General features: G+C 39.2%; 3 protein-coding genes and 1 long non-coding RNA gene across 4 annotated transcripts; 2 read left to right on the plus strand and 2 right to left on the minus strand.

Moving 5' to 3' along the window:
* Positions 1–3,628: 3,628 nt before the first annotated feature.
* On the minus strand, positions 3,629–4,090 carry LOC114140302 (uncharacterized). The gene is made up of 2 exons (XR_003594545.1): positions 3,804–4,090; positions 3,629–3,722 (listed from the first exon to the last, which is right to left on the minus strand). It is a non-coding gene; the product is annotated as an uncharacterized LOC114140302 (long non-coding RNA).
* Positions 4,091–9,694: 5,604 nt separating this feature from the next.
* LOC114140271 (tripartite motif-containing protein 16-like) lies at positions 9,695–14,693 on the plus strand. Its single transcript, XM_028010034.1, has 2 exons — positions 9,695–11,747; positions 14,490–14,693. Exons 1-2 carry the CDS (start codon positions 10,131–10,133, stop codon positions 14,532–14,534), a joined length of 1,662 nt encoding a protein of 553 aa, XP_027865835.1. The 5' UTR covers positions 9,695–10,130; the 3' UTR covers positions 14,535–14,693.
* Positions 13,565–14,288, plus strand: LOC114140273 (E3 ubiquitin/ISG15 ligase TRIM25-like). The gene has a single exon (XM_028010036.1). It carries the CDS (start codon positions 13,586–13,588, stop codon positions 14,102–14,104), a length of 519 nt encoding a protein of 172 aa, XP_027865837.1. The 5' UTR covers positions 13,565–13,585; the 3' UTR covers positions 14,105–14,288.
* A 2,228-nt stretch (positions 14,694–16,921) lies between the features above and the next one.
* tspan31 (tetraspanin 31) lies at positions 16,922–24,209 on the minus strand. Its single transcript, XM_028010035.1, has 6 exons — positions 24,042–24,209; positions 21,689–21,856; positions 20,497–20,577; positions 20,260–20,400; positions 19,699–19,809; positions 16,922–19,491 (listed from the first exon to the last, which is right to left on the minus strand). The coding sequence occupies exons 1-6, from the start codon at positions 24,102–24,104 to the stop codon at positions 19,417–19,419; spliced, it is 639 nt and encodes a 212-aa protein (XP_027865836.1). The 5' UTR covers positions 24,105–24,209; the 3' UTR covers positions 16,922–19,416.
* Positions 24,210–24,719: the final 510 nt, after the last annotated feature.

The following is a 24,719-nucleotide window of genomic DNA, read 5'->3' on the forward strand; positions in this document are numbered from 1 at the left end:
TCCATCCATCCATCCATCCATCCAACCTTTCATCCATCCATCCATCCATCCATCCATCAATCCAACCTTTCATCCATCCATCCATCCATCCATCCATCCATCCATCCATCCATCCAACCTTTCATTTATCCATCCATCCATCCATCCATCATCCATCCAACCTTTCATTTATCCATCCATCCATCCATCCATCCATCCATCCATCATCCATCCAACCTTTCATTTATCCATCCATCCAACCTTTCATCCATCCATCCATCCATCCATCCAACCTTTCATTTATCCATCCATCCATCCATCCATCCATCCATCCAATCTTTCATTTATCCATCCATCCATCATCATCCATCCAACCTTTCATTTATCCATCCATCCATCCATCCATCCATCCATCCATCATCCAACCTTTCATTTATCCATCCATCCATCCATCCATCCATCCATCCATCCATCCATCCATCCATCCATCCAACCTTTCATCCATCCATCCATCCATCCATCCATCCATCCATCCATCCAACCTTCCATCCAACCTTTCATTTATCCATCCATCCATCCATCCATCCATCCATCCATCCATCCATCCATCCATCCATCCATCCATCCATCTATCCAACCTTTCATCCATCCATCCATCCATCCATCCAACCTTCCATCCAACCTTCCATCCACCCAACCTTTCATCCATCCATCCATCCATCCATCCATCCATCCATCCATCCATCCATCCATCCATCCATCCATCCATCCATCCATCCATCCAGAAACAGTTTTTCATGTTGGTCAGATTCATGTTTTGAATTTTTCTGACCTTCCTGAACTGGAACAGCGACTAGTTTTGGCTTTATTTCAGTAATGACTGTTTTCTCGTCTCTTTTCCATAAAATCCATCACTGTGGATGATTAAAACTTGTCCTGTCAGCAGACTCTCCCACCTGAGCTTTGGATTTCTGCAGCTGTTCACTTTGTATTAGATTATCACTGAAAATCCCAGTAAATAAGGTGACAAACAGTCAGAGTTCCCAGTATAAAGCAATAATCACCAAGGATAAAAAGATGCACACAAAATATGCAGTAATAACAGTAAAAGTGAACTCACTGGAGTTTAGTGTATCAGCCCATCCTGTTCCTAAAACTCCAAGGTCAAAAGGTCACATTAATTAGCATATTAAGAGCTGCAGCTGCCTGTTTTTCATTTGCTCAGTATTCCCCACCATGGCAACACCTCCTACAGAAATCCCCTGCCTCATTGATCCTGATTGATTACTCCCATTCTGCTTGTTTCAGGCGTTTCATTTATATGGAGGAAAAGTCCTGTTGCTGCAGGTCTCACGTTGTGCGTATAATGCTGCGTTGAGTCGTTTTTAAGCGAGAGGAACCAGGGCTGCGGGATTAGCCTGATAGTTTATTCATCGACCTTCAGCCGTTCAGACGGAGGAGCAACGAGTTTATTCAACTCGCAGTGTTCTCACGGGAGGTTTCATCCGACAACAACAAAAAATGTCGTTCCACGTAGAAACAAGCAGCTTTAGTAGTGAGTAATACATGTTTATACTGCGTGGGAGGGATTTTATAATCTATTATGATGCTTTGGGATGTTTGAGTAGCAACATTTATTGGTGATGTGGGGAAAAAAATTATTTTCCAAGCAATTTCTCCTTTATTCTCTGTTAATTCATCATCTCTTGCATTTTCTCATCAGCGTTTCCTTCGTATTACTCACCAGCTGAAACCAACAAGGTGCTGTACTCACTCCAAAAATGCCAACAAGTTCAGAGAAAGGGACTTAGCTGGGTTAAATGCTCGGCTAAATGAGGCTAAAAGCTAAAAGCTCTCTGACTCGGGTTGAAATTTTAACGTGTTCTAGAGATGCAGTCTGAAATATTGTGAAGATTAACAACTTTTTTTCAAACAAAGACTTAAAAACTGCTGCATCATTTTAATTTTCAGGAGGTTAGGTCAGCGAGTTTCAAATGTTTCACCTTCTGACCTGCAAAATAACAGAAGAAACAACAAGATTTAAAAAGTGATTAGCAGCAACTGATGACATCATCCAGGACATATTATCGTGAAATATTGTCTCTGCTGCCATAAATTGAGATGGGAGCAGTTTTCAGTCAGAGGCTTCTTTAGATTCGTTGAAAAACTGACTGCTACTGGAGAACCTTCCTGCCTCCAGAATCACTAGTCACAGCTTTTTTTTGAAGATACGTGGATGACATGAGTTATGACAACATTTAATATAAAAATTTGGAAGGTAATTGAATCATTTCTGTGTAATTAAGCTGATAAATAATCTATTACTGACAGAGGATCTGTGACCAAAATGTTTTTAGATCTTTATCTTAAAATGTTTCATTCATTAAAAAAAAAATCAACTTTCACTGTATTTTTTGTATAAAATGCTGATTTTAGCAAAACCTGGCTGTTCTAATATTGCATCAGATGTGGTTTATGAAGATAACTATGAAGTTGTTTTTGCAACAACATGCAGGAGAAAGAATAGTTTCTGAGTTATCAAGAATTTTTAACTGAGTAAGGAAGGTTTCAAAGTGTCCACAACCTTTTCAGGACAATCTCCTTGAGAGAGGGCAATAAAAAATAAAATGCCACCAGTGCAGAGCTTGTTGAATCTGGGTGGCTCCTGGGTGTGAGTGTGAAAATTAAAGAAAAGGTGAGAGCTAACACCTGTCCTGATAAAACCACCGATTAACTTTCTCATCCAAACGAGTAATTTATTAGTTTAAAAATCTGCTTTATAATAAATGTACTGCATATGATATTACATTTTTACACAAAATAATCAGCGAAATGTGAAGGAGTCTAACTGAAATCAAATAAATCTGTGGATCTTAATAGTTGACTGATTTGACAATTATCAAAAAATAAATAAATTAAAAAAACAAAAATGGTCAAAAATGGAAAATACATTTTTGCCATGTTTATATAATCAAATACAATCTTTTATTGTAAAGTGAGAAACTGGACATAATTGTCCTTTGGTAATAAATAGAAATGGTTGAATTTCTGCCGTTTCATTTAGAGCTAAGATACATTTTCAGCATGTATTTATCAAGGAGGTGCTGCATCTTGAAAACGAAAGAGAAACAAAAACTGAAATCTGCTGCAAAGCTGAAATATTATATTCAGAAACTATCTTCAGGTTTCAGGTTCTGTCCATCGGGAGAACCGGGACATTTCCAAGTGGCCTGGATTTGGTACCACTAGAGCCTCTTATCCAACTGTTTTGTTAAATAATTTGCTAGTGAGAATACTAATTTTTCTTATCAATTATTAAGGAATTATTGACTTGAAACAAGCTCTGATATCTTGCTGAAAACTTTCTTATAAGTTAATTTTGTCTTATTTCAAGTGTACAGATGTATCTGCTCTAGAAACTAGTCTAAAATGCTTTTTGTTCTTTGTCAGTGTAAATTCACTTATTATATGGAGCTGACATTTTAACTTTCCTCATGACAGGTCTGAACTCAACTATTGAAAAATACATATTAGTGGCATTGTCTTGTTCTTGTATTATTTAATTATTTTCTTAAAAAGTTACAACTTTTGTCATGATGGGTTTAAGGTTTCTAGCCCACATGCAGAACACAAGACAGGAGAGTTGGAATCAGTTTAAGTGATTTATTAAGATTACACAATTATCAGGATGTGGCAAAGTCGTCTGGTCCAGGGAATCAACGGTAACGGGCAGCAGTGGTTCACTGCGAGGGGAAAGAGCAGACTGGTGAGTTCAGGGGTCGTGGGAACATGGAAATCGCAGATAAAACACAGGTTGTTCTTACTTGTGGTGGTTGGATCTGAATCTTGGAAGGTAACTGAGTATGTCCAGGGTCTCGGTCTCTTAGTGGGTCCAGGAACAACGGAGGAGTGCGGCGGAGGACGGACAGGTAGGCTCGGGTGCAACGGCGACACAGAGGAGTGGTTCGGCCGCCAGCCGTGGGATCCAGGAGATACTTGTAAACAACGGAGGGGTGAGTCTGGGAACTCGGGCAACCAGTGGGTACTTTCCACGGCGTCGCGAGGGAGGTTCTGAAACCAGGAAAACTGCTAGGATCTAGTCAGCGGGTCCAGAGTGTCAAAAGGGATCACCTGAAGGCAACAGAGAAACACAAAGAGAATCACAGGAAGGCTCAAGGCAACGAGGAACACAGAGACAGGGCTCAAGGGGGCTCAGAGGTACCGTGACAGGCAAAACACTCTGGCGACGCTGGACTGGCGGTCAACTCCTTAAGTATGCTCCGCTGATGAGGGTTTTTGTTTTTTTATCTGTATTATTTGCGCTCCAATTTTTTTTTTTTTTAAACTTTATTTATTATAATAAACAACAATACAATTGTACTGTGAACAAATCTCAGGAAGATAATAACAATAATTTACCGGGGGAGCATAAACTAAAGCAAGAAGATAAGAAAACGACAATCAATATAAATATGTATACAGGAAATAGCACAAATTGTGATACGTGTGCCAGATGTCACAGTGCATTAACTTAAAAGATCATCCAAAATTCCAAGTTGATTACAAGCCCGTATTGTTGATTCTGCTTTTTGATTAGTGGAGGACTGAATTGTTGATAAATAATGTTTAAGTTCGATCAAAGAAACTAAAAAATTTGTTTTTTTCTTCAAAAATTTGCATTTATGTAGGTGAAATTTAGCCTTAATAATTAGTAAATTGATAAGGAGACTCTTTACATTCATTCCTCCATTTTGTTGAAATCCAAATAAGACATTTTCCCAATATAAGTGAAAACCTGCTGAAATTTTGGAATCAACAAAGTTACAAAAATGTTGCCAAAATATTTTAGAATGAGGGACAACCAGAACAAATGAGTGACCGATTCTGGGCAAACGACACAGAAGGAACAGTTCACATCAATGTTAGAACTGAATTTCTTTAAATAGACTAACGGGGTAGATTCGCTGAATGAGTTTAAAAGAAACTTCCTTTATCTTGTTAGAGAGAAGAAAGTGATTAGGGAGCAGCCAGATAAATTTCCAAGACACAGTAATATGAAAGCGATTCCAATAATGAACGACCACAGGAGTAGAGGTCACGTCCTTCAGAAACAGGGATCTGATCGACTTATTATTGTTACAAGGAAAAGGATTCAAACAAATTTTGCCAACAGGAGAATGTATGGGAGATAAAAAGGGAGAGTGATAAACGATTCTCGGCTTCTGCCGAAATAACATACAGATCTTTGTAGAAACGGCACCAAAAACTTTGGCATATTCTCCAGGAGAGACAGGAAAACTGAACTTACAGAGAAATTCTTCATAAGTCAACAACAGACCATCACTGTTGAACAATTGGTCAACCAAAACAATGTTATTATTAAACCAAGAATCAAAAAATATAGTTTTCCTCTTATATAGAATGTCCTTATTATTCCAAATAAAGTATCGGTGAGGAGAGAAGTTATGCTTGTAGATGAGTAACCATGATAAAAGAGCCTGCCGATGAAAGTTAGAGAGTTTAATTGGTAGTTTCGTTATATCAAAATTACAAATTAGAAAGAACTTTAGACCACCGAATTTGAAAAAAATATGAAAGGGTATAATATTCCAGAAAGATGCTGGAGAATTAAAAAAATTATGGATCCAATTTATTTTAAAAATATTATTTAAGATAGAGAAAGATAAGCAGTTAAGCCCTCAGTTTTCATATGAATTTATTAGAGTAGATTTTTTTATATAGTGAGTCTTATTTTTCCATATGAAGTTGAATAGCAGTTTGTCAATTTCCTTCTCATTTTTATTGTCAATGTCTAATGACTGTGCAGCATAAATTAGTCTGGAGAGGCCTTCAGCCTTTGTAAGCAGAATACGGCCACGTAAAGAAAGATCTCTAACTAACCATTGATTAAGTCTTTTTTTAGTCTTTTGAATTAGCGGGTCGAAGTTTAGGGAGCTTCTTTCTATTTGATCCTTCGTGATGTTTATACCTAAATAAATAACCTCATTCTTAACTGGTATAGCTTCAATTGAGGCTATGGAACAGTCCTTAATGGCCATTATCTCACATTTTTTAAGTTTAAGAGAAAGACCTGAAGCTTTGGAGAAAGTACCAATCTCCTTAATAGCTAAAGAGATTTGGCTCTGGTCTTTCCGCTGATGAGGGTAATCGATGACAGCCAGGGCCGGATTTAGTAGGATGGGCTCCCCTGGGCTAGAGTCAATATATATATATATATATATATATATATATATATATATATATATATATATATATATATATATATATATATATATACATGTCTACAGGGGACTAAATAATATTACAGTTAAAAACAAATATCCCCTGCCGCTGCTGTCATCAGCTTTCGAACCAGTCCATGGAGCAACAGTTTTCTCCAAGCTGGACTTAAGAAATGCTTACCACCTTCTGCGCATTCGTAAGGGAGACGAATGGAAGACAGCATTTAAAACACCCATTGGGCAGTTTGAGTACCTTGTTATGCCGTTTGGATTGTCGAATGCTCCTGCCTTTTTCCAAGCTCTGATAAACGATGTTTTAAGAGACTTCCTAAACATTTTTGTATTCGTTTATCTCGATGACATTCTGATTTACTCTAAATCCTTAGATGAACACAAGCATCACGTCCGTCTGGTTCTGCAGAGACTTTTAGAAAACAAGCTATATGTCAAGGCAGAAAAGTGTGAATTCCACAAGTGGTCTGTGTCATTTCTGGGTTTCATTCTTGGGGGCGGACAGGTAAGGCCGATGGAGGAAAAGATTCGGGCGGTCCTGGAGTGGCCAAGACCAGAGACCCGCAAACAGCTACAACGTTTCCTCGGATTTGCCAATTTTTGCCGTCGTTTTACCCGCAATTACAGTCAGACAGCCTTACCTCTTACCGCTCTAACCTCTACCAAGATTCCTTTCAGTTGGACCCCGGAGACTGAGGCTGCCTTCTCTCGTCTCAAGAACCTCTTTGCCACCGCACCCATCCTCATTCAACCGGACCCCTCTAGGCAGTTCATCGTAGAAGTGGATGCGTCTGATTCCGGAGTTGGAGCAGTATTGTCTCAGATATCACCCCAAGACAATAAAACTCACCCCTGTGCCTTTTTGTCACGCAGATTAACACCACCTGAAAGGAACTATGATGTGGGGGACCGGGAACTACTAGCCATAAAGTTGGCCCTGGAGGAGTGGAGACACTGGCTGGAGGGGGCAGAGCTTCCAGTCTTGGTTTGGACCGACCACAAGAATTTGTCCTACCTATGTTCAGCGAGATGGCTAAATCCACGACAATCACTCTGGTCGTTATTCTTCTCACGGTTCAACCTCTCCATTTCATATCGCCCAGGATCTTGCAACATAAAACCTGATGCCCTTTCCCGTCTCTACTCGCCTGACGACTTTGAGAAGGTTCCAGCCACCATCCTCCCTCCCAGCTGCACAGTTGCAGCAATAACCTGGGAAATGGAAGACATTATAAAACAAGCACAACTGTCCGACCCAGCTCCTGATTCCTGTCCACCCAATAAGACCTTCGTTCCTTCCTCCGTCCGGGCCCGTTTTCTTCAGTGGATCCACGCATCAAAGTTTTCTGATCATCCCGGCATCAGTCGCACCGTCGCCCTAGTCAACCGAAGGTTCTGATGGCCATCCGTTCACAAAGATGTCCGGGATTATGTTCGAGCCTGCACCGTCTGTTCCCGTAATAAGACATTCCATCAACCCCCGGCTGGTCTCCTTCAGCCACTTCCTATTCCAAAACGACCATGGTCCCACATATCGATAGACTTCGTCACCGGGTTGCCACCCTCCAAAGGCATGACCACCATCCTCTCCATTGTTGACCGCTTCTCCAAAGCTTGCCATTTCGTTCCCCTCCGTAAATTACCCACGGCCTTCCAAACAGCACAACTTCTGGTCAAACACGTTTTCCGGCTTCATGGCATCCCGCAGGACATCCTATCGGATCGAGGACCGCAATTCATCTCCCAGGTTTGGAAGGCTACTATAGACAATCTCAACCGCACTGTCGAACAGATTAAACGCCAGGCTGACCGCAGGAGGATTCCTGCTCCCACCTACACACCCGGTCAACAGGTTTGGTTGTCCTCCCGAGACATTCCCCTCAAATCAATGTCTAAAAAATTAGCTCCCCGTTATATTGGTCCATTTACTATAGAAGCCGTCATCAGTCCATCCGCTGTCCGTCTCCGTTTGCCCACCTCCCTCCGTGTCCATCCCACCTTCCATGTGTCCCACATTAAACCCGTCTGGACCAGCCCGCTCTGACCTCCAGCCGACGCCCCTCCTCCCCCCCGTGACGTTGATGGCCACCCTGCATATTTCGTCCACCGGATCGTGGACTCCCGTCGGCGAGGTTGCGGTTGGCAGTACCTCGTCGACTGGGAGGGCTATGGTCCGGAGGAGCGTTCTTGGGTCCCGGGTTCTTTTATTTTGGATCATCCAGACTCATCACTGACTACCGTTCCTCACTGACGTCCGGTTCTTCGAGGCCGCCAAGTGGCGGCCGTTAAGGGGGGGGTACTGTTGTGGTTCGGGGTTCCTTTGGTTCTTTTGTGGGTTTTTCTGTGCATACACTCACCTTTTACGACAGATGGCGCCATACTCACCCGACTGGAGTGTGTGTGTAGACCGCCATCAAGCACACCTGAACCTGATCAACTCATCAGCGGCGTGTACTAAAGGAGGCTCCTGCCAGTCCTTCAGCGCCCGAGTGTTAGCCAGAAACGGTTTTTCCCCCGGAGAAGCCCTTACGGATCCTGTCTGCTTCTCTGATCGAGATTCCCCTCGTGACGCCGTGGGTCCTACCCACTGGTTGCCCGAGTTCCCAGACTCACCTCCTCAGTCCAATTACAAGTTCCTCCCCGGATTCCACGACTGGCAGTTGCACCGCTCCTTTGTCCCCGCCAAGCCCGAGCCTACCTGTCCGCCCTCCGACGCACTCCCCCGTTTTCTTCCTGCACACCAGCCATCAGGCACCGGACCACCTGGACCACTTTAAAGACAAAGACCCCGAACCTCCCAGTAAACCCTCCTGGTTCTCACACCATCGAACCACAAGTAAGCTCCGTTTATTCTGTGACTCTCCCGTTTCCGACAACCCTGAACTCACCATTCTGCTCTGCCTCTTTAGAGAGCCGATCGCTCCGTGAACCCGTTTCCTCCCTGGACCAGACCAGAACTTCCACATCCTTTACTTGCCGTTTCACAATAAACCAATTACCGTACATACCTCTCCTGTATTGTGTTCTGCATGTGGGTCTGAAAATAGTAAATCCATCATGACAGTAATAAATAGAAATTGTTGAATCTCTGCCGTTTTATTTAGAGCTAAGATACATTTTCAGCATGTATTTATCAAGTAGGTGCTGCATCTTGAAACAGAGAGAGAAGCAAAAACTGAAATCTGCTGCAAAGCTGAAATATTATATTCAGAAACTATCTTCAGGTTTCAGGTTCTGTCCATCGGGAGAACCGGGACATTTCCCAGTGGCCTGGATTTGGTACCACTAGAGCCTCTTATCCAACTGTTTTGTTAAATAATTTGCTAGTGAGAATACTAATTTTTCTTATCAATTATTAAGGAATTATTGACTTGAAACAAGCTCTGATATCTTGCTGAAAACTTACTTATAAGTTAATTTTGTCTTATTTCAAGTGTACAGATGTATCTGCTCTAGTAACTAGTCTAAAATACTTTTTGTTCTTTGTCAGTGTAAATTCACTTATTATATGGAGCTGACATTTTAACTTTCCTCATGACAGGTCTGAACTCAACTATTGAAAAATACATATTAGTGGCATTGTCTTGTTCTTGTATTATTTAATTATTTTCTTAAAAAGTTACAACTTTACATTTGCTGAATTGTTTACTAATATAATCTCTCTTTCCTAATATAGACTCCCTTCTTCTAAAGTTCATTAGTACATTATATGAAAGACTCAGATATTCCTGTTCTACCTGCTCTGGAAAACACCTTGACGATGGGTGGCTCTAGAATGTGCTGAAGGTGACAGCTGATTGGCTGTGGCGTCTCTGCACTGAGATGAAGATAAGAGCATAAACCTGTTTATGTTTTCAGGAAGTGAAACTAACACAGTCACTCTGACTGAGAGGAGAAATGGAGCTGAATCACCTGGACCCAGAAACTTTCTCCTGTTCCATTTGTTTGGGTCTACTGAAGGATCCGGTGACTACTACCTGTGGACACAGCTTCTGTATGATCTGCATTAAAACCCACTGGGATGCAGAGGATCAGAAACGAATCCACAGCTGTCCTCAATGCAGGAAGACATTCATACCGAGGCCTGTACTAAACAAGAACACCATACTAGCAGCTTTAGTGGAGCAGCTGCAGACGACTGGACTCCAAGCTGCTCCTGCTGATCACCGCTATGCTGGACCTGAAGATGTGGCCTGTGATGTCTGCACTGGAAGAAAACTGAAAGCCATCAAGTCCTGTTTGGTCTGTCTGGCCTCTTATTGTGAGAAACACCTTCAGCCTCATTATGATTCAGCTCCTTTGAAGAAACACAAGCTGGTGGAGCCGTCCAAGAACCTCCAGGAGAACATCTGCTCTCGTCATGATGAGGTAATGAAGATGTTCTGCCGCACTGATCAGAAGTGTATCTGTTATCTCTGCTCTGTGGATGAACATAAAGGTCATGACACAGTCTCAGCTGCAGCAGAAAGGACTGAGAGGCAGAGAGAGCTGGAGGAGAGACGAGGAAACATCCAGCAGATGATCCAGGACCAGGAAAAAGATGTGAAGCTGCTTCAACAGGAGGTGGAGGCCATCAATCACTCTGCTGATAAAACAGTGGAGGACAGTGAGAAGATCTTCACTGAGCTGATCCGTGTCATCCAGAAAAGAAGCTCTGAGGTGAAGCAGCAGATCAGATCCCAGCAGGAAACTGAAGTGAGTCGATTCAAAGATGTTCAGGAGAAGCTGGAGCAGGAGATCACTGAGCTGAAGAGGAAAGACGCTGAGCTGGAGCAGCTCTCACACACAGAGGATCACAACCAGTTTCTCCTCAACTACCCCTCACTGCCAGCACTCAGTGAGTCTACACACTCATCCAGCATCAGCATCCGTCCTCTGAGACACTTTGAGGACGTGACAGCAGCTGTGTCAGAGCTCAGAGAGAAACTACAGGACGTCCTGAGAGACTCATGGACAAACATCTCACTGATGGTCACTGGGGCGGATGTTCTACTGTCAGAACCAGAACCAAAGAGCAGAGCTGGATTCTTAAGATATTCTTGTGAAATCACTCTGGATCCAAACACAGCAAACACACATCTGGTACTATCAGACGGGAACAGGAAAGTGACATGGACGGTTAACAATCAGTCTTATTCTTGTCATCCAGACAGATTCACTGGTTATTTTCAGGTTCTGAGTAGAGAGAATCTGACTGGACGTTGTTACTGGGAGGTGGAACGGAGCGGGTCAAATATTTTTGTGGCAGTCGCTTACAAGAATATCAGCAGAGCAGGAAGTTGGAATCAATGCACATTTGGATTTAATGACAAATCTTGGTCATTAGATTGTTCCAATTCTAAATTTGGTCACAACAACATCTGGACCTCCGTCTCAGGTCCAGTTTCCTCCAGAGTCGGAGTGTACCTGGATCACAGAGCAGGTATTCTGTCCTTCTACAGCGTCTCTGAAACCATGACTCTCCTCCACAGAGTCCAGACCAGATTCACTCAGCCGCTGCTGGCTGGAGTTTGGGTTGGAGGTTCTGCAAAGTTCTGTTAACCCAAACAGATTTTCTCTCTCTGATTGTTGATCATTTTTCATGGTTCTGATGTCTCTGTTCTTTGTTTATCTAGATAAAATGTTTCTTTCGTTTTTTCAGTTCCAGGAGCCATAAAGGAAATCACTGCTGATGTTTTATTTCATCCTTTTATGACAGAAATATTTCTCCACATTTAAATCTAATCTAATCTCACTAAAACCAGGAAGATAGAGCACATAACACCAGTTTTAAAGTCCCTCCCCTGGCTCCCGGTAGCTCAAAGAATAGACTTTAAAATACTGTTGTTAATTTATAAATCACTGAACAGCTCAGCACCACAATACATTAAAGATCTGCTGTTGTTGTATCAACCTTCCAGACCTCTCAGGTCTTCCGGTTCTGGTCTGCTCTGCATCCCCAGAACCCGAACCAAATGAGGAGAAGCAGCTTTCAGCATCTATGCACCACAAATTTGGAGCAAACTTCCAGAAAACTGTAAAACAGCTGAAACACTGACTTATTTTCAATTTCAATTAAAAACCCACCTCTTTAGGATTGTATTTGAAATGTGATCAATTACAAATTTATTGATGGAACTTGACTTAATGCTGTGTTTTGATTGTTTATTCTATATTACTTTGTGTTTCTGTGTTTGTAATGATGTAAAGCACTTTGAAATGCCTTGCTGCTGAAATGTGCTATACAAATAAAATTTGATTGATTGATTGATCTTTCTCCGCTCTAATATTTTTTCCTTTCATATTTATATTCACATATTTGCATGTTCTTGTTTAAATTAGTTCAGATTGTAGTGAACTAAACTTGCTGATGTTTGTTTATTGTGATGCAAAGAAGAAACTGAAACTACCATAAAGTCAGAATAGATTATATTTAATTTTAAATACCTTATATTTAGATCAGAAAAATGAAAGTCTACTGTTCTGTATCTTTGACTTTCTTCATTAAAATAAATTATTACAAAAAATTTTGCAAAGTTTCCCTTCATTATAATAATAAATTGTGAGTTTCTCATCTGAATTGCCAAAACGTTTCCTTCAAAGCGTCTCATGTTCTTCTGGTTTAGATCAGATGTTTGGTTTCTCCTTCATTCATCAAGAACACTCTGCTTCCTCCACTGCAGAGAGATTACAGAAAGAAAGCTGAGCTGGAGATCCTGGTAGCAGGAATGAAGACGAGGTTGAAGCTCCTCCACTGGCAGTTTGTTGAACATTGAGCTTTAAACCTGTCAGAAACCATGGAGACATGTCATAAAACACAGAAGAGCTGCTCAGATGTTCAACCTTCAAATAAATGAACATGAAATGTAGAAATAGACGTCTGACAGAAACGTTTGGTAGCAGAACTTCTGTTTGCTGTGAGAAGAGTTAAAGTTTTACAGCTTTTATAAAACTATACTTTATCAGCAACAAAAACTAAACAGATAAGGAAATAATGCAAACTTTCAACTCTCTCTGTCCTGCTGCCATTTCAGTTCAGTGAGGAAAAAGGCAACAGATTTTCCTGAGCAACAAAAACCTCCACACTGTGAAGAAATCAGATGTTAGAGATCTGAGTTTTGGAGACTCAGTCAGCTGTTTTGATCATAAAATGTTGTGAAGATCTTTACTTGTTTTACGTTCAGTGTCCTCCTCTTCCTGTAATCTGATATCCCTCCCTCTTCTTTCTGGTTTCAAGCACATCCTAAAGCTGAAGGTAGAAGCTGATTGGCTGCAGCCTCTCTGCACTGACACCTGATTGGTAGATCAGAGATCAGCCTTGTTTATCTGATGAGGAAACGAAACTAACACACTCACTCTGACTGAGAGGAGAAATGGAGCAACAGGCAGTTCAGCTGGACCCAGAAACTTTCTCCTGTTCCATCTGTCTGGATCTACTGAAGGATCCAGTGGCTATTCCCTGTGGACACAGCTACTGTATGATCTGTATTAAAAACTTCTGGGATGGAGGTGAGAAGAAGAAAAGCTACAATTGTCCTCAGTGCAGGAAAACCTTCACACAGAGACCTGACCTGCAGAAAAACACCATACTAGCAAATTTAGTGGAGCAGCTGAAGAAAACTGGACTCCAAGCTGCTCCTGCTGATCACCGCTATGCTGGACCTGAAGATGTGGCCTGTGATGTCTGCACTGGAAGAAAACTGAAAGCCATCAAGTCCTGTTTGGTCTGTCTGGCCTCTTATTGTGAGAAACACCTTCAGCCTCATTATGATTCAGCTCCTTTGAAGAAACACAAGCTGGTGGAGCCGTCCAAGAACCTCCAGGAGAACATCTGCTCTTGTCATAATAAGGTGATTGATATCTTTTGCCGCACTGATCAGAAGTGTATATAAGTCTTATTCTAGTCATCCAGACAAATTCACTGATTATTCTCAGGTTCTGAGTAGAGAGAGTCTGACTGGATGTTGTTACTGGGAGGTGGAGTGGAGCGGGTCAAATGTTTTTGTGGCAGTCGCTTACAAGAATATTAGCAGAGCAGGAAGTTGGAATCAATGTATATTTGGATATAATGACAAATCTTGGTCATTAAATTGTTCCAATTCTGCATTTGGTCACAACAACATCTGGACCTCCGTCTCAGGTCCAGTTTCCTCCAGAGTTGGAGTGTACCTGGATCACAGAGCAGGTATTCTGTCCTTCTACAGCGTCTCCAAAACCATGACTCTCCTCCACAGAGTCCAGACCAGATTCACTGAACCGCTGCTGGCTGGAATTTGGGTTTGTAACAGTGGAGGGTCTGCAGAGTTCTGTAAACCCAAATAGATTTTCTCTCTGATTGTTGATCAGGTTTCATGGTTCTGATGTTCTTTATTTTTCTGGTTTCATTGTATTTTTTTAGTTCCAGGAGCCATAAAGGAAATCACTGCTGATGTTTTTTTTCATCCTTTTATGACACAGAAATATTTCTCCACATTTAAATCTAATCTTTTCTCCGCTCTAATATTTTCTTTCCTTTCATATTTATATTCACATATTTGCATGTTCTTGTTTAAATTAGTTCAGATTGTAGTGAACTAAACTTGCTGATGTAGTTTATTGTGATCCAAGAAGAAACTGAAACTACCATAAAGTCAGAACAGATTATATTTGCTTTTAAATACCTTATATTTAGATCAGAAATATAAATGTCTGCTGTTCTGTATCTCTGACTTTCTTCAATAAAATAACTTGTTTACAGAGGAATTTGTAAATATTTTCTTCATTATTAAAATAAATTAATCACTCTGCTGATAAATCAGTGGACAGTGAGAAGATCTTCACTGAACTGATCCGTCTCCTCCAGAAAAGAAGCTCTGAGGTGAAGCAGCAGATCAGATCCCAGCAGGAAACTGAAGTGAAACTACAACGTCCCTAATCTTCCGCTTACGGCAGATGGAGCAGATATTGTTGAACTACATTTATCCGATCAGATTGAACTATTTAAACGGTTTGTAAGAAACTCTAACAGTCATCAGATAACATCCTGTTTTTTAATTCAGCCTTATGACAAGTGATGCATAATTAACAGCGCCCATATAGGAAGCAGCCTATTTCTGTGATATAGGGGACCAAATGTTTAAAGATCCTGTCTTCCAGAGCCCGAGCTATATTGGTGAAAGAACAGATGGCCGTCCCTGTTGGTGCGGCTCTCCAAACTAATACACCCGGCATATGGGCCTGCATCACAAGGTGTGGACGGGAACCATGCTGACAGGACGGGACCGCTCCATATCCACCGGAAACGGTGCAGACTCGCAGATTTTAGCCGCTCGGGTGGAGACAACGGCAGAGATTAGGTCTCCTCTAAAGGTTATCCTCATTCAGAGCCACCTCGGTTGAAAGGTGTGGAGATAATTTCAATGTCTCCCTATCAGAGCGCACTTGAGCTTTCCTTCTGTCGGCTCCACACATTCCTGGACCCGTCCCAACTGAAAGGATTAGCAGACTTAAAAAAAAATCTGGATTAATTTCACACCTGGCAGGTCGATAACATCCACACCTGAGCTGGGATGATAGTAGTAGAGGAAGAAAATGCACCTGAGCATCTAAAGCATTTGTGTTTCTGCAGGTGTTTAACAGATACCCTCTACCGCCATCATGTGGCCAAACGGGGGATAATCCGCTGTTATTCTGCAGTTTTATCCACATTGAATTGCAAGAATAACAAAAAATGAAGAATAATGTAATAATATGAGAATAAAGGCATAATTTTACCAGAATAAAGTCATAGACAGTCGCTTACACAATTGCATCAAAGTCACACAATTAGAATAAAGTCATATTATTACGACTTCGGTCTTGGAATATATTAACATTAATAATAATAATAACACATTTACTCTCAGAATAGAGTCAAAATAATACAAAGATAAAGCCGTATTACAAAAACAAAGTCATATTTTGACTTTATTCTCATAATACCATTACTTTACTCTGATACAAGTTTATTGTCGTACTTTTTAAAATTATTTTTTCTTAGCCTGGCATTAATATTCAATCGCAAGTCATTTTATCTTCATGTTCAGTTTCACATCTTCACTCTTAAGCAAAATACCGAAATGGATCAAATGAGACAGAACTTCTGGTTTAAAGATGGACTAAAAACGGATTCCTAACAGATTTAAATCTTTTGCATTTTAATTAACATTTTTAAGTGTTTTTCAGCTTTATGTGAAAATTTATGGAAAGAAAATTCAAATTTCTATTTTAGAAAAGGCACGAAAGATGGGTTAAGTTAATTTGAGTATTTATGTGTGACATTTCATCTTGCTATGTTGGGTTTTAAATTGTTCTAAAATGCAAATGAAATAAAAGTATAAATATTACGTCATGTTCTGTTTTTATGTATACTTGACACTTGTTCCAGTTAAGGTTTTTTAATATTAAATGAAAAATGTAAATATTTTTGTAAAGTTTTGGCTTAATTACTTAATTAGAGCAATGATCGTTTTTGTTGCTTTTCATTAATTGAGTCTGTTTACTCTAGTTAATGATTAATTGATTAATAAATTAATTGATTATATTAATAATTGATTGAGTTTAGAGTTGAATTCGCCCCAAAATCCAGATAAATGTCTGAATTTTTAACTTCCCAACCTTAAACTATCGAGCTGGAATGTGACAAAATGTGAAACACCTTTCAAAAACTAGACATTAAGACAGAAAACAAACAGTTTTCCAGTTTAAAGTTTTATTATTTGGAAAATTAAGTCTCAAAAATTCATACATTTCGATAACAAGTGCACAGAAATTCAAAGTGGATACATGTAATATATGGCATTAGGATCTGTCATAACATTTACACCAAGTCCAAATCAGCAGCAAAAAATCCACATCAGCAAAGATGACAGGTTCAAGTAAGACATTTCATTACAGCTCGCATTAGTCCTTTAAGTTAAAATCAAAAATAATAATAGAAACACATGAGCAGGAAATGTGACATACCGAGGAAAATTATAACATCTGCTTAATGTGCACTAAACTTAAATAGATTCTAAAAATATCCAACAGGCATTATTCGTATATTTTTACAAAGCATTTAACACTGATGAATACAAAGACATATGGCAACAGAAAAAAAACATTAGTTGTTTTTTGAGGGCTTTAAAATAGCAACAAGGAGCACATTATCACAATTAACACAATAAAAGATTTGCAAAATATGGAGAGTGAAGAGTGCCAAATTATAATAAACCGTGAAATAAATATTTTTATTTGTTGCTAGTGTTAAAACTGGGCATAAATACAGATTTGTGTCTCAATTACATCTATTAAATTATTTTAAATGAACTTTGTTTCATCTGGGAAACTCAGTGGGCGGGATTAGGTGAGACCCTGGCATCTGATTGGCTGCTTCAACCAGCCAGTTTGACCACTTAGCCAACTTCCTGTAAGTTTGTTTTGACTGAGTCAATATTTCCACAGGTAATGTAGAAATACTTTCAATAAAGTTTTGTAATTTATTTACTACAAACTCTGGCTGAGCAACTCCAGCCTCTAGATTTCTAGTTTGGGCTTAAATATCGCTAATAATTTCACCAAAGGTCTCACTGTGATGCTGCTACACACGTTAGCGCCGCTAACAGCAGCAAGCACTGCTAACACCAGCTAGCGCCGCTAACACCAGCTCCTCTCTCTTAACTTATTTCAGACCAAATGAGAGACAGAAAGGCCGGAGTTGCTCATCTTTTAGTAAATAATTTATTGAAGTTATTTATTCACTTTCCATTGACAATATTGACCCAGAATGATAGCAAACCTTGAATAAGTTGTCTTGATCACTTAGCCAATCAGACGTCAGGATTTCCACTAATCCCGCCCACTGAGTTTAATGAAATTTAATTTTAATTTAAATCATGATCAGCAGAAGAACATGACATAATTAGATATAGTTTTTAAAATAAAATCAATACAATTAATTGTGGCACATATAACCAATTTTATATTTAATAAATTCCTGTATTTATTTTCAATTTTAAAAAATTAACATTTTAATAATGATTTCCATTTATTATTATTAATAATGGTAATAGCATTAACTGTATCATAGTTAACAGCATATTACTATTAATAATATTTTTAATATTGTCATTAACAGTAATTTTAACTATTACTGTTACAGCAATAATAGTTATTGCTATAACAATTATTATTATTGCTGTTAGCAACAACAGTATTAATACCATTATTGTTTCCATATTTTTGCCATTACTCATTTCCGTTTTAGCGTTTTATTTACCTCTTTTGTCCTTTCCATATTTTGAATGTTCTTTGATTTTATCAGCACTTTGTCACAGCTGTTAATATTGTCATTAAAAATAATAACATCAATATAATTTTGTTGTTAATAATATTAATAAAACAATTATTTATTCATTGTGATTTGGCACTCTTTACTCTCCATTGAAAAAAAAGCCACTTTGGCTAAAATACCTTTTTTTTTATTTTCCTGAAATAAACGACATGAAAAAGTTTTCGCTGTGATTTCCTACAGCTGCAGCGGCGGCGGGATCTAAACTACACGCCGTCGCTCAAACATAGGGACGCGACTACTTCTGCCGATCCACCGAGCGTTCCAGTATCTTAAATAAGAATATATGTACAACATGAAGGCTGCAGTCTGTGGCATGTGAATGTCGCTGACTGAAAGTTAGCTGGCTCAGTTACAGTTCACAAACATCTGAAACTAACCCAAAGGACGAGCAACTGCTACCTAAAGATCTACCTGCTAGGCTCCCCGCCGACGTGTTTGGGGAGGGAAATAATTACACTACTTTACATCACCGCTTCTATGCCTCGTTTTTTTCCCCGTCGCATCGTTTGGCGCATTTCACCGACACAGGGGAACGTTAGCTGTTACTACGCTAGAGACAGGAGGAACGTTTCAAGGTGCACACAGGCTATTAGTGATGGAGTCGTTGGTTGGCGTATGTGTGTGTGTGTGTGAGTGTGTGTGTTTGTTGGGACTTGGGGGGAACATGCAGGACGTCTGGGACTCAAATCAAGGCTGAACCAGTAAGACTCACCAGCGTTACCAGTCATCCGTTCATGCACGAGTATCCAGTTCGGAGTGGGTTGTGCGCTCGTCCATTTTCTCTGTGTGTGTGTGTTGTACCAGTGTGTCTGCAGGGAAAACAAGTGCCTGCTGCGGGACGCGAGGGGCAGACTATAGGAAAGCACTCGGGTTTGCTCGAGGATCCTTCTGGTTCCGGTAGCGCACGGCGAGCCACACGCCGAGGATCTGAGGTCAGAGATGAGACACGGTAACGAGACGCAGCAGGAGGACAAGATGGACAAACTCTTAATATAACCATAAACACTCACTATGACGATATGAGACATTTCCATGAAGAAGAGAGGGAGGGAGGATGGACGGATGGAGCTAAACGCCACGTTTCTACTCAGAGTGAAGCCGTATTGGGAATAGCGTGTTGGGAATCAAACTCACCTCTGAGAAGCTGAAGAAAAGTCCGACGCCCCCGAGGATCTTCAGAACTTCTGTTGCATGATTCAGCATCTTATCCCCGCAGCTCAGACAGGATCTTTCAGCTTTGCATGGCTGGAGGGGAAAAATACAGAAAGAAACACTTTAAATTGGTGTTTCTAATAGGATGAGTCAGATTTTTAATCTGTATTTTCGTCTCATTTATTAAAAATTAAATGAAGCGGGTAAAAGAAGTACCAAACACATAATTTTTCAAAGAAACCAGATACATAAGTTTGTCACAATAAGCAATTAATTCCATAATAAATTATACTGGATATACTTCAACCTTTTAAATACTGAAATCAATGTTTGCCTCTTACTTCTACTTGTTTTATTGTTTTCTAAATAGTATGGTCTAGCTGCAGCCCTAATGGATTACTTTAGTTGCTACAAACACCAACAGCACCTTTAGAAATATAAAATTGTACATATTTTACCTGCAGTATGTAGTTAGTATAAAAATAAACTACAGTCTTCTGGACTGCAGAGAATAAAACAGGAGAAATAACATTTCATACTTACAGCGCGACAGTTTCTCACGTCCTCGTCAAACTGTGAGTGGTTGTTGGAGACGTTCAGCAGGCCGCAGCAGTCCAGTTGGTCCTCCAGGTTTACCTTGGTTTTATTGTCCAACATCCCCCAGGCGGAGTTCAGGAGAACCACCTGGAAATTTAAAAATTAACAAACAGAATCCACGTTTGTCATCAGGGATAAATACCGTTTGTTACGCATCTGAACTCAGACAGGATGTTTGCTAACCTGCTGTCCGCGGTTCATCGCCAAGCAGGAACAGGAAACTCCAAACTGGAAGAGGAAAACGATGAAGAGGATGACCATGTACTGGGGGGAAAGTTAAGGAAACGATGCAGATGCAAAAATAGAAAATTACTCACCTACGAAGGCCTGTTATAACAAATATTAATGCACAATAAAAATATAAAGTTCTCAGATTTTTTATAGGGAGGGGATGTGAAAATTACTGCATTTAAAAAACAAAGGATTTTTCATGTTTGTGGGGCTGAAACAATCAGATTAATCATAATTATTTGTGATTGTGATGAATCAATCATTGAAATAATTGTCCACTAATTTAATAATCAATAAATCGTTAACAGTAAACATTAGAAACATTGGAACCTCAAAACATTGTCCTGAGCCGTATGCAACGAAATTTCATTCTGTATACACCCTGTGCATTGAAAATGATAATAAAGTCAGTCTAAGTCTAACAGTAGGCGTGTGATAACAAATTTTTCTGGACGAAGATAAAAGATAATATTGTTATTTTGAAACCATTTTCAAGTAATATGTGATAATAATGCACGAACATTTTCAAAGATCAACAACCTTTAAATTCTAATGAACATTTAACATTAGAACTGGAAGACACTTTAAATATGCAAAATAAACAAAAAAATGAATTATGAAATCTTTATTAAACTGTTAAAAAAAAGCAGACTTGGGTAGCAACTAGTTGTTTTTAACTCAGTTACTTTTACTTGAGTAACTTTGAAAAAAAATTACTTTTAGGAGTATTTTTGCTATGCTATAATTTTTACTTTTACTTCAGTAAAATAACAATATTATTATTATTTCTAAATAACCATGTTTTAGTCTATTCTGATTATGTAATTTTTGAATATTAAAACATTAATATTTTGATCAGTAAGTCAGTTCTTGAGTAGAGATTTCACCAAATACTTTTTTTACTCTGACTTGAGTAATTTCCTGGATGGATACGTTTTACTCAGTATTTTACCCACTTTTGAGAAAAAAAGGCTACTTGAGATGAAAACACCAGACTAAACACTTTTGCCATCCAGTTTTTGGTAGAAAGAAACAAAATGAAAAAACAATAAATCATACAAATGGAAATTATTGAGCTCGATTTAATTTATCATGCGATTAATTGATTTATTGCTTATTGCATGTGAGTCCGGAGAAAGGATACAAAGAAAAGCATGACTTGGTGGTGGTGAATGGCTCCGACGAGGCCAACGATGGCGATGAGCAGCAGGAAGACGCCCACCGCTATGACGCCTCCGATGATGTGGATGCTGGACACCAAGCCGAAGCCTTTCCCCCAGACTGCCACTCCAATGAGCAGCAGCCCAACCAGCTGGAGGGACAGAAGGAGAGAAGTTAACCACGGTCAGCTGAGGCGCACGAGTATGACTGGAGTTCAGATCTCACTGCTCTCTCACAAACAGCATTTCAGAGACGCTTTTGCACCTCAAAACGTCTCAATAAGAGCTCCAGACATGAGCCTTTTGAATTAAAAATAGTAATTAAACGATGAAATACTATTTTTGCTCAATGTAATTAGCTGAAGTTGAGTAAATAGAAAGTTCGCGGCTTCTGCAGTCATCAGGAGTGACTCAGTCAGAAATGAGCATCGTGACTCAGACGCCAACAACATGCCTGACTGAAGCACGTGTCTCGACTGCGTCAGGAGTTTTTAGGGAAAACATCTTCAAATGGGACATTCAGCTCTGTACGTACAGTTAAAACCTGTTCTACATACGCAGTTTTTAAAGTATTTTAAGGTAACTTCACTACAATTTGTAATATTTAAATGTTTTACTAGTGTGTAACCCTATCACAATACCTATTTTTGCCTGACAATAAATTGCCCCAGTAATTATTGCAATAAATGATAATACTGCTGTTTTGAGACCAACAAACTTTCATTTTGTCCCGAACACTTAACACTGTAACTAAAGATATTTTAAAAAGCCAAAATACAACAAGACATCCAAAGACAATTAATAAAACAGCAATAAAAACAACAAATAACAGAAATTATAAATAAAATTGATTGTGATTTGTTTAAACAAAATTGCCCTTAAGAAATATTAAAATGAAAATATTTGAATTCATGTGATTAATTGATTACTGCGACTGATCTTAAAGGGTTCAGATTTCACATTTTCTGTTTGTATGAATTATTTTGGCCTGGAAGTAAATTTTAAACATTACATGTGATGGCATGTTTACCATAATAATACAGTCATTATATTCACACTTTCCAAAGTCACAGACAAAAAGCAATTGTCTGTGACAGTTTGCTTTTTGTAAACAATAAAATGGGGAAACTATAAATCACAACATTCTCAAATCACAGCCAAGCAGAGGGATTCAGATTGAGTAAAAGTGTGTGAATTCTGTATTTTAAATGCTTAATCACTTACTACTTATTTATGAGATGTAATTAATCATTTCAACACCTTTTCAAGAACCTCTACAACAAAAACCAACTGATTTGACTCATCTATAAAATCTTTTATGTCATAAACAGAGTTTCTAAAAACAAATTATAGAAATTTCTAACATACTTTTTAGATTTCTTCAATGTTAATTAAGATAGATAACAGCTGCAGAAGCTTGAAAGTAAATGCTCTAACGTGACCTAGATATGTGATCTAGTTTGTTTTAAAGGGTTTTTCAAATTCAATTAAAACATACTGCATTGATCCCAAAAGGAAATTAAATAACATAAAGCAGTTCCTAAGCAAATCTCATATTTAGGCAGACAAAACTATAAAAGTACAGTTTTTAAATTCAATAAAATGGCAATTATATGTCAATCACACCACTAAAAACATTCTAATCACTACAAAAAGCGATATAGTCATCATAATACCATATTCTGCAATAACAAAAATGGAATTAAGGCTGAATCAAGAACCGTAACAAGATAATTAAATTGTTTTTTTATACCACCGAATGTAGTTCATGGATTAGAGATTGTTTGTTGGACGTTTCATGAATACATAACCTTTTCAAAGTAAACAGAGATATAAATCATCTGAAAACTGGCAGATTTAAAAAGCAGTAGCTGTCAAATGTTTCATGCATGTCACCGGTATCACTTCACGTTTCCTTCGAGATTAAATCTGCGTGAGTCTGCTATGACATGGGCAGATTAAATCAAATTAAGACCATCCTGTGTGACTGTTGCCACAAAGATAACCAATTTAAACACGCCAGTCGCTCAGATGATGGCCTCGCAGCTCTGCTAATATGCTAATGTTAGCCGCTACTCTACGTTTCTATCCAGAAGCCGAAGCTATACACACACTGGGTTTTCAATAAATGAGCAGAATACATACCATTCACTTATGGACAAGAACCAGAGCGCATGTGAAGCAAAATGTTTACATAATCAGAACTTTCTGGAATTCTGTGAGCTAAAATAGGTAGCTAGCTTGGTTGCTAACTGGTTAGCTTTTCGTCAGGATTACGCCACTTCATTCAGCGGCTGCCGCTTCGTACCGACAGTTATCATCTGTGCCAACACTCACCATGTAAACAACATTGAGGGAGCAGAGGGCGTTTTTCAAACAGGTGAAACCGCCACAAACCATATTAGAAAACGCCAAAAATCCTCCAGATGAGATGAACAACAATGTCTGCTATGCGGCTCCGAGCTGCGCCGATGTCTTCTGGACTCAAACAGCGGAGAGGGCGTGGCCGATTTCGTCAAAACTGACGTCTGACGTCAGATTCTGACGTCTCCCCGAACCCGTTTCTGTTTTTTTCAAACATCCTTCCGTGAGGTTTCATTGCAGTGGATGTATCGCTATAGTCGAAAAGGTTTATCTAAGTTCCCCAACCTGACATTAACTGACCTTTTCTGCACGGAACGCGGTTTTTCTGTTTTTTTCTATCTTTTTTTTGTCATGTTTTTAATTTTGACACGATCTGAAACTGTGGGTTTATTATTTTTACTGCTTACTGATGGAAATCACACGGTATACCTAAATGTTGGTGTTATTGTTAAATTATCGGGTTAACCCTACATATACACAGTGAAGTTTTAAGTGTTTATTTATTGTATCTGTATTTTTTAGTTGTTTTGTTTGTTTTTATGTTGTATCAGTTTTTCATCAGACTTAAAGCAAACTTTCAGATTTGAACCAATAAAATAAGTGTAACAATTTCGGCAGATTATAATACATATAACTGAGTTGAAGTTCAAT

This window comes from Xiphophorus couchianus, chromosome 24 (assembly GCF_001444195.1).
Source record: "Xiphophorus couchianus chromosome 24, X_couchianus-1.0, whole genome shotgun sequence".
Lineage (NCBI taxonomy): Eukaryota > Metazoa > Chordata > Actinopteri > Cyprinodontiformes > Poeciliidae > Xiphophorus > Xiphophorus couchianus.

Bases quoted from the DNA above. Each gene is read 5' to 3' on its own strand.
- LOC114140273 (XM_028010036.1), top strand. From the start codon at position 13,586: ATGGAGCAACAGGCAGTTCAGCTGGACCCAGAAACTTTCTCCTGTTCC.
- tspan31 (XM_028010035.1), bottom strand. From the start codon at position 24,104: ATGGTTTGTGGCGGTTTCACCTGTTTGAAAAACGCCCTCTGCTCCCTC. The intron at 20,578-21,688 runs GTATCCTTTCTC...CTTTCCCCCCAG, and splicing joins ACCAAGTCATGCTTTTCTTT to TACATGGTCATCCTCTTCAT. The intron at 19,810-20,259 runs GTAAGTATGAAA...TTTCCCCTCCAG, and splicing joins ACGTGAGAAACTGTCGCGCT to CCATGCAAAGCTGAAAGATC.
- LOC114140271 (XM_028010034.1), top strand. From the start codon at position 10,131: ATGGAGCTGAATCACCTGGACCCAGAAACTTTCTCCTGTTCCATTTGT. The intron at 11,748-14,489 runs GTTGGAGGTTCT...GCTGGAATTTGG, and splicing joins CGCTGCTGGCTGGAGTTTGG to GTTTGTAACAGTGGAGGGTC.